At 39.9% G+C, this 14,007-nt stretch overlaps 2 protein-coding genes across 7 annotated transcripts in view; one reads left to right on the top strand and one right to left on the bottom strand.

The window, feature by feature from the left end:
• The window catches only part of APOOL (apolipoprotein O like), an 18,983-nt gene extending 14,033 nt beyond the window's left edge, over positions 1 to 4,950 (top strand). For 2 of the 3 annotated variants that reach the window (XM_081848176.1, XM_081848177.1), the window contains exons 4-9: positions 926 to 980; positions 1,261 to 1,359; positions 2,570 to 2,661; positions 2,944 to 3,057; positions 4,062 to 4,242; positions 4,333 to 4,950. In XM_081848176.1, the coding sequence (XP_081704302.1) occupies positions 926 to 980; positions 1,261 to 1,359; positions 2,570 to 2,661; positions 2,944 to 3,057; positions 4,062 to 4,242; positions 4,333 to 4,430 (639 nt within the window). In that variant the 3' untranslated portion in view covers positions 4,431 to 4,950. The remainder of the gene's footprint in view (positions 1 to 925; positions 981 to 1,260; positions 1,360 to 2,569; positions 2,662 to 2,943; positions 3,058 to 4,061; positions 4,243 to 4,332) is intronic. The other variant, XM_081848178.1, reaches the window with a different exon arrangement.
• Positions 4,692 to 14,007, bottom strand: part of SATL1 (spermidine/spermine N1-acetyl transferase like 1) — a 21,687-nt gene continuing 12,371 nt past the window's right edge. Inside the window, exons 4-6 of one of the 4 annotated variants that reach the window (XM_081848212.1) lie at positions 11,478 to 11,579; positions 9,713 to 9,753; positions 4,692 to 6,218 (exon numbers count right to left, since the gene is read on the bottom strand). In XM_081848212.1, the coding sequence (XP_081704338.1) occupies positions 6,195 to 6,218; positions 9,713 to 9,753; positions 11,478 to 11,579 (167 nt within the window). In that variant the 3' untranslated portion in view covers positions 4,692 to 6,194. Of the gene's footprint in view, positions 6,219 to 6,279; positions 6,616 to 8,879; positions 9,024 to 9,708; positions 9,754 to 11,477; positions 11,580 to 14,007 lie in introns of those variants that run through there. The other 3 variants (XM_081848211.1, XM_081848209.1, XM_081848210.1) reach the window with 3 other exon arrangements.

Here is a 14,007-nt window from a genome sequence, read left to right as displayed (position 1 = left end):
GTAATGCAATGTGTACCACAGTGTAAATTAATAAAGCTGCCTTTTGTTTTTCTCTAGCTGAATAACTTTCCTATGTAAAGAGATCAAAAGTTTCATATTGAATATATTGTACACTGCACATGCTATAGCAGAGTCACCATGTGGCACCCACAAAGGCCTTCCCTGGAACCCATGAGGTTCCCTGCTCCTCTGCTTGCTGAAATTAGGCTTGAAGTATTATTTTGTAGCCAATAGAAAAGGTTGTGGGGGTATTTGGTTGTGGGGTGTGTGTCATTGATACTTTATCAGACTTACAAATGTGGCCACGGATCCAAAATGTTTGCAACCCTTGCTACAGTAATATTTTGCTATTGCTACAGTAATATTTTGCAGCATTGGGTACAGGGCATTAATAAAATATGGCACTATTTGCCCCCTACTTGCATCATATATACTGGTTCCAAATCCACAGAAGCAGCAGCACAGTAGGAGTCTCCTCCTGCCCCACCACCAACAAAGTGATAGCTGTGACAAATTTGTCATTACCAGCTATTAGATTGTTGGGGAAAGTCATGGGCTCAATCCAACACTTGCTTTTCTCTTGCCCTGCCTAAGACGTTATGTTGTTATTGCTGATGTTGCTGGACTACAGCTCCCATCATCCTTGAGCATTGAGCATTCTAGATGGAGTTGGACACAGGTCTCCACCCCATTGTTGAGTGATTCAGGAACATTGCACTTAAATCTGCCTCTTTTCCACCTCCTCCATGTTCCACTTGCTGATCAGTTATACTAAATTCAAAGAGCTGAATTACAAAGTGGGAAAATTTCCAGTGTTTTGTCTCAAACTGTTTGTCAATGTGATTATTTGATAAATATTAGGAGTTTTTAAGACAGTTGCATAAATATCAGATGGGGAAAATTATATTTTACTTTGTTTGTGCAGGATGCTTATCTCTTTGTCAAAAATGGGATAATATCATCTGTACAGTTTGGAAAAGGTGAGTGAGTATGTGCAAAGCTTAAATCTTTCATTTCTTTGTTCTTGGCCATGCAAATTACAAACCTTCTTAAAATGAGGCGACATTCCAGATTTTCGTATAAATATTTTATATTTTCTTATAAATATTTTGCCCCACTGTAAATACAGCACAGTTAACAAAGTCTGAATTTGTATGAAGTAATCATTTCTACATCCAATTACAAATAAATTATTATTCTTATTAATTCTTAGAAAATAATATTCAGGCTTAGCAAATCTTGCTTTTTTTTTTTTTTAAGATGCCTATGTTTACCTGAAGAATCCACCTCCAGAATTCCTTCCCAAAGTTGGTGTGATTACAGTTTCAGGACTGACTGGGCTAGTCCTTGCAAGAAAAGGTAAGGGATTACATGCTTATAAGTTACTGTTGTTATTATTATTAGTATTAATTTATTAATCACCTTCTGTACAAACATGTCAAAACAATTCACATTAAAAACAGAAAAAACAGTTTATAACTCATACACATAATCTCCCCCATTACATTTAAAACAAAACTAAGAGAGTACAAAATACACACTTATGGCAAAGACCCATTAATCCAACTGGGAAAACATCCTAAAACAAAAAATAGTCTCCAGTTGTTTGCAGAAAGTGCAGATAGTGGGACACCTGTTGTATCTCAACAAGAATGCTATCAACAGAACAGGAGCCAGCCCAGGCAAGCTGTTTAATGAATGGGGAGAGGCACAAAATGTCTATCCCCCTCCATTAAATGTGTTTGTAGCAAGGTTTAACAGAAGGGAAGGGAGGCCCTTCACCTATGTCTTATACTGGGTTAGCAAGCTGCCCTGTGGCCTCCCCACCCCTGGTTAAACATTTTTGCAGTCAGGTTCAATAGAGGAAGGAGAGTGCTTTACAAAACAGTTTAGCAATTGGTGAGCAAGGAGAGGGAGCAGGTGGGTAAGATACAAAGGGAGGGAGGGTTAGTAATATGTTGGGGGAAGCCAGTTGATGAAGTGGGGTTGGTGAATGGAGCTGTGTTTGTGTGTGTGTGTGTGTGTGTGTGTGTGTTGCTTCCTTGCCACATTGGAATGTGGATCCTAATGCAGTTGGTTACAAAGCTTGCTGTCCTATGCACCTACCCCACTGTAAGTTTAATACATCCAAGTAGAATCATGAGGATGCATGCAATGGAACACATAGTACAGCCTTATGCCTAGTAGTCTGTAACTGTATCCAGATTCAGATGCTTTTGCAGCCTCATTCCCATTAAGAACAGAAGAGATGGGCAGTGTTGATACAGGCTGAAGATAGTTCACTTGACTGAATACTTGTCTATATAAAAATATTGCTTATACATTGGAAGCCAGTGTGGAGCCTAGCCTTCTCAATATGATTTTTTTTGCTTAATGTTGCTTAAATCAGAGATGGGCAATCCATGGCCCTCTAGATGTTGCTGGGCTACACAACCTGTCATCTTTGGGATAGGACCTTGACATCATTGGCCATGCTGGCTGGAACTGATGAGAGCTGTAATCCAATAGCATCTGCAGGGCTGCAGGTTCCTGGTCACTGCCTTATATGGTTGATTGATTGATTTTGCAGGATCTAGATTTAAGAAGATTTGCTATCCCTTTGGACTCTGCACATTGGGCATATCTGTTTGCTATCCAGCTCAGTCAGTAATTATTGCAAAGGTGAGTTCTACTAAATGGTGTATGAATGCTTTCCTTTTTATTGTTTTTATTGTTTATGCTTTCCTTTTTATTGCCACTTGTTCATCACACTTTAGCATTTGAAACTGGAAAATTCTTTAAAGTTTAAAAGCACTAATAGATTGCTATCTATAATTGCGTTTGTTCTTTCTTTCACTGTTGGCTGCATCACAGTTCATTGGAGAAGTCTTGTTAGCCTTGCCTATGCTACAATATTTTTAAAACTGGTTGTTCAGTACAATAACATTTCTAATATTAAACTAGGTAATAGGTGGAAAGGCCTATGCTGCAAGCCAGAAAACCTATGAAGCAATAGGATCGCTATGGACCAAAAAGTCCACTACGGAAGTTCTACTCACCCAGGATAAAGATACTCAGGTAGGTTCTTTTTCAAAATCTACCCTTTAGCAGCATGGGCTAGTTATCTTTCTTTGATCTACATTGTGTTTGAAACACATGCATAAAAACAATAGTGTTGCAGATATCCAGCATCATCATTTTTCAGCCTTTGAACTTCCAAACGTGCAACAGATTTTTATATACTATATATAGTAGACTGGTTTGGAGACTGACAGATACTCTGCACATGTTAAGAGACATATTTTTGCTATTATTTGTGTGTATTTTTAAATATTTTTTATTAAATTAAAAATAGTTATACAAAATTCTGCAAAATATAGAGTGTTATCAAACAGTATCTGGTGGCAATTATACATTGACCACATAAAATTATGGATCACTGTCAAACAAAAATAAGACATGAAGTAAAACCAAAATAAATAAACCATGGGCATATGAATGGATGGAAGGTAGTGACTAGAAATATTTATAGCATAGACATAATGGTTAAACAAGACAGGGTTATGAAACATGGACACTATTACACCAATGGAAAGTATTTTAATGGGCACAATGACTATCAGCCATATTCATTTGTAAGCCAAAGAGGATCCTCAGCCAATTTGCTATTATTTTCTTATTTATGCACTGCTATCCATGTGCATGACATTTTACATAGCAATATTAAGCAAAAGACAAGCCACCAATCTGTGGGGGAAAGACTGTAGCACAGTCTCTGCGTTGAGAAGGTCCAGAATTGAATCCCTGGCATCTCCAGGGCTGGAAAAGACTCCTATCTGAAACCTTGTAGAGAAGTACTTGCCAGCCTGGTGTCTTCCAGATGCTTTGCACCAGAGCTGGGGCTGGGGAAGTGGGCAGCAGAGGGCACCAGATTGCTGAAAGCTAGTGTAGGCAATACTGGGTGATGGATCATTGATTTGACTCTAGTATAAGGCAACTTCCTATGTTACAAGGAGTGTTCTACCTAAATTTAGATTTGGCAATATCAGGCTAATTTTACAATTTAGTCATTATTTCAACAGCAGCAAGTACTTGGAGCAGTTCCAAGAACAGACCATATTGTCTCAGAAGCTCGGAAGATAGCCCTTGAATCAGAGGAAAAGGTGAAATCATCACAAATGCAATTTCATGCAGAGAAGACACTTCCGCAGACAGATTCTGTTCCTTTGATAGCTGAAGCAAAACCGCCAAGTGTGAGATCAGGTATGAATAACCAGGAACTGTCCTGAAGATCTTAAGTGACAAGACAGTGCCAAACACATACACACACTAACACCTTTTTATACTTAACAGATATGATGAAGGCAACAAAGTTTAAACCAGACCCCAGCCTCATGGACCATGGCCAGTCCAGCCCAGAAGATGTGGATATGTACAGTACCAGAAGCTAACAGAGCACAAACTCCCAAAAATTTTGGATTACAATAATGATGGGACATTAAAATGGGGAAAGTTGTGATCTATATGGTGGTATTTGATCAGGTAATTCTTCAACCTGATCTTTAACTGCACAGCCAGTTCACTCACCCTTCCTTTCCACTTATCATTTTTTTCCCTATTACTTATTGCTACAAGTGTTCTTTTAATTTTTGGAAATCACGAGACAGCCAAAGGGTTTCAGATGAGATTGTCATTGTCAAGCTGGCTATCAATGTAAATCAATTGGAGAAACAGATTTCTGTGCCACTCCTGCACAGATAATGAAGTGATAATGAAAAGAGAAATATTTAAACTTCTTTTCCTTGGGCTTATCTTTAGTCCAGGAGATGTGGCTGCTCAACACTGTAGCACTTTGCTAATATGCTGGCCTTTAAAAACTTGCTGTCATTCAGAGGGAAAGGGGGAAACATATTGATAATTATAGTTTATGGATATATAGGTATATATATAATTAAAAATGCATTTCCCAAACTGCTTGCTGTGGAGGTGTTTTGGTAGCTTCATACAGGACATGAATATCTGCTTTCTACAGTCCTTGTGTAGTGGCGAAGCGGGAATTTGCATATAAACCCAGCAGATGATACTGAGGCTATGTTCACAGTTGTGAATGCAGGTATCTTCCTATTTCTCCACTTCCAGCCTCTGGGGCTGATTAGTCCTGTCAGGTTTTTTATTTGACCTCAATTCCACTTTGGCCAAGTCACACCCATCTACTCTATTCCTGATACAAAATCGGATGAAGTTGCGCCTGAGCCAAAAAGATCTACCAAAGAGAGCCAGCCAAAAAAGGCATACAGGATTAAACAACAGGGTGCTTCTGAGCACATTCTGAGCCAACACATTTGTTTTTCATACTAAAACTGAAGTAAGCGGACAATCCTTTCACACACAATGCCACTCCTGGTTAGCTTTCTGCAATGCAACAGCCTAACTTGGGGTGTCATTTTGTCATTGCTATAGTTAAAATAGTTGCTGAAACTCTAGCTGATCTACTGAAAAGTCACTCTGGGGTCTACTAGTAGATACTGATCTACTTTCTGCCGCCCCCTGCTTTATGTGGGTACTGGGACGTTGCCTTGGTTCTCCAGTATTGGTGATATAGCAATAAGCCATGTGACACAAATGTCATGATACTGCTTTGGGTAAGGGTAGGAAAAGTGCAAGACCACAGGAACATAGGAAGCTGAGTCAGACAATATGGTCTCTCTGGTTCAGATTGTGTACTCTGGTTGGCAAAAGCTATCCAGGTTTCAGACAAGTGTGTTTTCCCAGCCCTACCCAGAAAAACTGGTGATTGAATCTTTGACTGTATGCAAAGCCTGTGATTTTAATGGTAATACCTAAAATAGGTACAGTTTTTTTAAGTGTATCATGCATTCTCTAGTTGTAACCTTTATAAACAGGCAAGACACTGGAAATCGGGCGACTGAGGCTGAGAGAGAATGGTTTGTCTAAGGCAGCCTTTCCCAGCTTGGCATCCTCTGACTTGGAGGCACCAGGAATCGAGTCTGGGACTTTCTGCATGCAAGGCAGGTGCTCTTTCCCACAAACTCCTGTTCTTCCTTCTGGGCACAAGCTTGTACACGCTCTAATACACTAGGGCACCAGCTATTTTTGTATTTGAAGAAAAGCAAGAGGTTTCCTGGCCAGGCCAGCACATTATGTCCCACCTGTGTTCTTTCTCCATATGAGTCACCAGTTGAGTATACCTTTGCTTAAACTGATCCGTAAGATTCAGGCTGCATTTGAAGTGTTGTACATCCATGTGAAGAAAAAGTAAAGCAATTTATCAAAGTCATGTCAGTCATAAAACGCGCATGCTTCTTTTAATTTTTCTTGCTATTTGCACTCTGCTTTGAAGCCACTGTGTTAACCAGAAGTGTCCCCTTGTAAGTGAGGTTTTTCATCGCAAGCCTGATGAGCACTCCAAGCTTTGAGAGTGATAAAAAAAATGGCGGACTTCCTTCTTTTAGTCTCCAGAAGCCATTCTGACTAGATTTTCTTTGTCAAATCTAAAGAGATGCCAGCCTTCTTCAGTGGAAAGGTCTGAAGCACCACGCCTCATATAGTACTCTATAGATGGCTTGTTCCAAACAACAACAAGGAAATGCATGCAGCTGCAGTTGGTTTCGATTGCTATCTGAAAAGTAAGCACAGGCAATAGCATTTGGGGAAATAAGAGAGGGGTGTCCAGTGCTGGTAGCCATTTATTGCCTTTCCCTCTATGCCAGGCACATCCAAGCTTAAGTTGCCTGCGATCTACCAACAAGTATCAAAAACTAGCAGTGCTCTACCACCCTCCAAAGCCAGATAGATAGATAGATAGATAGATAGATAGATAGATAGATAGATCTTTATTTCATAGATACAGTAGTTATGTTTGGATATCATTATGACAAATTCAAATAGTTACTAGATGGAGAAGTAACTAAACAAGTGAGAAAAGTCAAACTATATTTTTATATTAGTTTGCACAGATCTGAGGAGCCAGCTTTTCTCTCTCTCTCTCTCTCTCTCTCTCTCTCTGTGTGTGTGTGTGTGTGTGTGTGTGTGAACTCTTTCCCTTCTGGGTTGCTCCATGATTCTTCCTTCCCTGCTTTCTCCCTTTCCCTCTCCCTCTCCCCCTCCCTCCCTCCCTCCCTTCTTCAGGCAGCATCCCATCCCACCCCACCACCAGTGCTCAGTGCAGCAGGAAGGATAGCAAGCTGGCAGCATATGCACACACCAGCTCTCCCTCGGAGGTGGCAGGGCAGCATCTCCCTCAAGTCCCCCCAGGAGCACAGCGATCAACCTGCGATCGACCATAATCAGTCTCAGGTTCCACCAGTCGATCGCGATCGATGTGTTATACATGCCCACTCTATGCCATTTATTGCCTTTCCCTCTATGCATTCCCTCTAAGCCATGAGGTTGGTAGCCATCACTACTACTTGTGGGAGTTACTTTTTTAAAGCATTTATATTTAAGCTGCCAGTTAATCTTGTTGCTTGAAATTATTACTGTAGCAAATGCAGAAACAAAACTTGGAGTAAAAGAAAACACAGTTACTTGGCTTTCTTTGCAAGAAGCACTGCATTCACGGATTGCACAGAAAGTTGTAGGACTATAATACCTGCATCTAGAGTTCTGAATCTAAACTGGGACAACTTAAAGCTCTTTGCTGTTCTCACGTTCTTGGGCATTTTTAAGCATTAATACAAGATCAGAGATTTGGATATAAGTCATTAATTAGTCACTAATTTGTTAAGAATTCCTATAAAACCTTTTAGCTGGCAAAATGCTTTTCTGGTTCAGAGCCAGTTGATATGTACAGTAGCTGTGATGGTACATTGCACACCACCATTTAATTTCTCCTTGTTTTATTTAAAGATGCCTATAATTGTTTTCATTTCCACTCACAAATGTCTCAAAGCAACGTACACATCCATAAAATGCACAAAGCTTACAAACAGTTAAAAACAATGCATCAGGAAATTTTATCTAAAAAGTGCTCATGCAACAATATTAAAAGGATGATTCCTGCCCCGTTCAGCTGAAAGGTGAACATCACAAACAGGTAAGAAATCATACTATAGTATGATCCCAATCATAAGCACTCAAGGAGAAGACTTAAAATCCAATCTGTTTTTTGAGGTAAGTTCTAGTCTAGGGTGTAACTTCCACATTTTTCAAACCTGTAACTCTTCCCTCTTTTTCTACCTAGTCTCCCTTCCCAAACTCAGGAAGTTGATTAGGATTGCCCTTCTGGAAGAGGATATTGTGTCACAGCTGGAGAACTAAGCTGAGTCACCAGTTGGAATGCAAGTAAAAACTTCATTCATACAAATGATGAGATGGTTAAAATTGTTGGTACCCCTTCAGACTACAAGTGAGGATTACATGGTTCAATGTATTTTCATACTGAAAGCTTCCCCACACATAGAAAGCTAGCACAACAGTGAGAGTGTTCAGCTATAACTCTTCCCCCTGACATCTAGTTTTATATATGCAAAATTCTGATTTTATTTATTAGTACAGAGGGATTAGGAAAATATTGAGTTAGAAGGGATTTCAAAGGTCACCTAGTCTAGTCCCCTTCATGCCAATGCAGTAAATCCACTGCTACACCATTCTTGATAGGTGGCTGTTTTCTGTTTAGTAACCTCTAAAGACAAGTTTACTTCCTTCCTAGGAAGTCTGTTCCACAGAACAATTTTGCTCCATTTATATAATAATAATAATAATAATAATAATAATAATAATAATAATAATTTATTATTTATACCCTGCCCATCTGGCTGGGTTTCCCCAGCCACTCTGGGCGGCTTCCAATAAAACACTAAAATACAATAACCTATATGACATCCCTTCAGATATTTGAATATGCCTGTCCTCCAGATTTAAGCCCAACTCACAGAACATGGTTTGCAGACCCCTCACCATCTTTGGGAGGAGATGCCATGGCTCAGTGGCAGAGCATACACTTTGCATGCAGAAAGTTCCCCTTCCACCCTCTGGCATTTCCAAGTACGTCTGGGATTGCCCCCATCTGAAAGCCTGGAGAGCTGCCAATGATAAGATTTGGTAGAAGGCAGGTTTTCTGTGTTGCTGTATTGCTCTCTGTTCCAGATTATCACTATTCTGCAACGTCCAGAACTAGATGCAGCACTCCAGGTGAGGTGAATTTCTTCAGAGTGGAAGAAATTATTACAATCTACATATATTTTTGCTGGTGCATTAGCCCTTTTTTTAGCCTTTGCATTCTGCTATTAACTCACATTTCACCTTGTGTTCTGTTAGAAATTTCAGGAACTTTTTGTGTGTGTTCCTGCATATGCAAGCCCCTACCTGCAGTCTGAAGCGTGAAACAGTTGTATCAACAGTTTTTACAATCTCATCTGTTGCTTGTGTGAATGAGATTAGAGGCTCTAACCACTGATACCCTGTTGATCCTCTCTTTTGCTTCTTGATTCTCACAGCTGACTTAAATAATGAAACCAGGTCTGGGGAACTGGTAGCCCTCCAGATGCTGTTGGACTCCAGCTCCCATCATCCTCAGCCAGAATGAGCAATAAGAGTGATGGGAGTTGTAGTCCAGCAACATGTGGAGGGCACCAGGCTAGAGAAGACTCTCAGTCAAATTTAATATGTCAGCAGCCTTTTGACTAAAGTAGATTTAAGTCTGTACTGTTGAATATACAGCTTACAAAGTAAATACATACAAGTAAATAGAAGACAGGAAAATATAACTTGCCTGGCTTAATCTTTTTAAAAGTTCTGTTCCAATGCCCCAACCTGCCAAAACACAGTTCAGAAAAACCTCAGATGACAAAACTTGCAACATACCCATGTGAAAAATTTGCCTGCTTTGACAATATGCTATTTTATCTTCTTTGCCATGAGCCATGAACAAAATAGGAACATTTACAGGTAAAATCTAATGCATTATCCTATACACATACAAAAAATTTAATTTCTTTGAAATTGCAAAGAAGCCTGTACATTTATCATTATTTTAGGAAAGAAAAGGAAATGGAACTGCAAGGCTAGCCTCCTTCCACCTGGTGCCCTACAAATTTTGTTGGACTCCCAAGTCCTATCAGCCCCAACTAAGGATGGGTGAATCTATCAATTTGGGTTTCTCATTTTTCACACTCAAATGCAGTTCTCCACATTGGCACATCACTTCACTTTTTTAAAAAATAAAAATTCTCATGAGAACTTAGTGATATTTTATTGTGCATTTCCCCTCATATATACATATATACAACTTTGCAATCTTCTCTAGCATATAGCTTTGCATTTTGTATGCTATTTTTACTAATATATGCATTTTTGTGCCCAGTTTATGCATTTTTCCACACATTACATGGCTTGGGAACTGTAGTGCAAAATTGAGAGAAGTGTGAATCTCCAAGGAAAGCTTGTGGCATTTCAGTTTGTGTATTGTTACAGAAAATGTGAATTAGGAAGCTTTGCCTATAAATGTGAACTGAATCTAGTTTCTCCTCCATCCCTAGCCCCAGCTAGCAGAGCTGATGATCAATGATTTTGAGAGTTGTACTGTCGTCCAAAACATTGCAAGGCACCAGGTTACTGATGGTTGTTCAATGTAGAATGTAAATATTTATTCAAGGTGTTTCCCTATACTGCCCCACAAAGCTGGCTCCATAGAATTATTAACAATAAGCATGCGTAACAATTAGACAATAAAACAAGGCAAAATGAGAAATAACTCAATATTGAAATCCTATTCTCCCCTTTCCTCAGGACAAAATTGTTCTTCAGAAGCCACCATGGTTAGTGGCAGTTAAAAGGTAAAGGGAACCCTGACCATTAGGTCCAGTCGTGGCCGACTCTCGGGTTGCGGCACTCATCTCGCTTTATTGGCCAAGGGAGCCGGCGTACAGCTTCTGGGTCATGTGGCCAGCATGACAAAGCTGTTTCTGGCGAACCAGAGCAGCGCACGGAAATGCCGGGCAGTCTTAAATTCAGTTATTCACATTCCAAATCAGTGCAAAACTCCCAGTATAAACAATTTTGAAAAGTAATTTCCCTTACATGATTCATTTTTCACTAAGCAAGCCTGGACAGTGTATATGGTCTTGATGGTCCAAAGGAACGGAAAGCAATATGTTTGGCACCAGCTTGGTGCAGGAGTTAGGTGCATTTTATGCACATTTCACCCTGGTATATGCAATTTTGAACACTTTCCTTGGTTGGAGAACTGCATCGCAAATTTCAAAGGATGACTGTTTCAGTTTGCATTTTGTTTTGGAAAGTGCAAATTAGGTATGTTTCCCTTTAAATGCAAACTGCCTTGCCCTACTGGCTGGAGATGATGGGAGCTAGGAATCCAACAATATATTGGGGGCCACAGTTTCCCTAACCCAGTTTTAGGCTTTAGGGCTAAGTGATGAGGACTTTATCTCCGGGGTCTTCCCAATCTCAGCCCAACTACCTAACCACACCTCCACACTGCCTCTCACTTTATTATGTGCAAACAGTATTATTTTTACCTCTATATTCATCCATAACGTAGAAGTCTTCTAAGTACAACAGCTTGCCAATCCAAGGGTCATAAGTATAGTAATACATAGCAAACCCTACAATGTCGGTATCTGGTGAGACACAAAACAGCTATTGTAAGGAAATAACCACTATTGTGTAAAGCTGTCAATCAGCTAGAGAATTATGAATTAGTTAATCATCTTAGACTGTATCCAACTAATTTCTACTCAGAGTGCACACATTTGTTTTAGTTTAGTAATAATCATTAATTTCCACAGGTCTAATTAACATTAGATACTACACCTTCCTTCTAAATGATCACTTCAACATAAATAGACCAGAATTTTACTGAATTTGGTAATGGCACCTTTTGTAAGAAGTATTAAATTTGCATTTTTGAAAAAAAAAAATTCTTTTGTCATGGCCTTCCAAAGGAGCCAGGGGAGCAAACAAAACCATGTGTAGTTATTTTTTTAAGCAAATCAAATTTCCTCAATATAAAAGGGCTTACTGTTTAATACAACAAAAGGAAAGAGAACGACACTGCTATAAGGAAAAGCTACTTCAATGTTTTTTTAATTAAAAACATTTTCAGTAACAAAGCCAAAATAGTCCCACACTAACATAATGATGCAATTGTGCCTCAGAAGCCCCATTAGTAATTCTGTCTCCCCCCTGAGCATACAGAGATTTTCTCCTTTCCTTTGTTGTCAGTGGTCCCACTTTGCCACCAATTTATTACTTACTTGTTTTATTTACTACATTTATATACCACCTTTTTCTCCATGGAGCTCCTCCTCCCCACCACCCCTATGAAGTAATACTGGCCCAAGGTCACCCAGAGAGCTTAATAACTGAGTGGGAATTTGAGCCAGGACTTGGTCTGACACCCTAACCACTATACCACACTGGCTTCAATCCTCTCTGCACTCAGTACCTGAGTTGGCTATTAGAGCAGCAGAGGCTGGTCTGTTTGGGTAGGTGGGGGCATTGCCCCTCCAACCTCTGTCTACCTTCCTCTAGCATCCTCATGTCTACCTTCTTAACTGCAGTTAGACCAGGTTGTACCACTGCCTCTCAACTTCCCCCTCCTTAGTCCCATTGTTGCCCTTGTAGAACTCAGCAGCCAGGAGGATGGAGACATAGCAAATTTATTTCACTCTCTCTGTCATTGGCTCTGGCTCTACCTGTTGTTTACTCTGGTGCCACCTTCTGTTGGCCTCCCTGCCTTCCACCCTACCAGTCCCAATGGACACTAACCACCACTGTACAGTGGTACCTCGGGTTACATACGCTTCAGGTTACAGACTCCATTAACCCAGAAACAGTATATTGGGTTAAGAACTTTGCTTCAGGATGAGAACAGAAATCGTGTGGCGGCAGCGCAGCAGCAGTGGGAGGCCCCATTAGCTAAAGTGGTACCTCAGGTTAAGAACAGTTTCAGCTTAAGAATGGACCTCCGGAACGAATTAAGTATGTAACCAGAGGTACCACTGTATTAGATGCAGTGATATCATCTTGGTGGGTGGAAAGAAAAATAAGAGCCTATATTGCACTTGTCCTTTCCCCCCTAGAGAACATTTTAATACCTCAGACATAGGGAAGGATAGGGGAAACTGTGTGAGAGGTTAATTACCTCTCTCTCCCAGCACTACTGCGCTAAGCCAAATACCACCTCCCCAACCACTGACTAAGCTCTAAAAAAAAGGCCAGGATCAAAGGGCTCACATTTTAGGTTCATGTAAATATCTTCATATTCTTGGTGGGGGGGTTTAATTTCATTTTTGTTGCACAGTTGACCCATTCTTCCTCCCATTAGGATATGCCAAGAATTGCTTTTGAAATATTTATTAGCTTCAAAACACCATTTGCCATCCAGCAGGGTGGTATATACATCTGTGACTAACAGAACACAAATCTAAAAACTTCTTTTGGATTGTGAAGCTATTGCCAGACCTTTAATGTTTAGCTGCTTTTTTAAAAAAGTTTTTTTAATTCTCCAAGCAATTAAAAGGATTGAGGCTGTCATCTTTTAGGACACACTATGTGCCTCTTGGTCAAATGGCAGGAGGTTCAACAACATGTGCTGAAACTCATTTAAAATTGCATAAAGTATTTTGAGGGAAGTAGCAATCCGTTGTTGACAAGCAATTCCAAAACAAAGTAGAATATTCTCCACACTTTTAATGTCAAGGAGTGCAAGTTACATGTTTCAGGTCCTGGATAACAGGGGGGTTCTTGTGGGGAGATATTTATTATTGCCTTTCATGTGAGTCTGCGATTTACAAACATAAAAATGAAAAACAGTTTTGAAAAGAATAGGAAAAATCCAACTAAATACAGGCTTGCAAACAATACAAAGTGAACATTTAAAGCAGAAACCTTTCTCTTGAAATGTAGAAGCTTGTCAAAGCAATAATGTCTTTTATTTCCCTCAAAAGTAAAGTGGGTCCACGATTTACCCTTAATTTACCTGCGCAATCAGAACCTCTGGCACACAGCTGAAAAATAGTTGGAGAGCAGGGGAAACCCACCACA

Source organism: Podarcis erhardii (genome assembly GCF_964252035.2).
Source record: "Podarcis erhardii genome assembly, chromosome: Z".
NCBI classification, from domain to species: Eukaryota; Metazoa; Chordata; class Lepidosauria; order Squamata; family Lacertidae; genus Podarcis; species Podarcis erhardii.
Note: the sequence above shows the minus strand (reverse complement) of the source record. Positions and strands in the feature narration are given on the sequence as shown.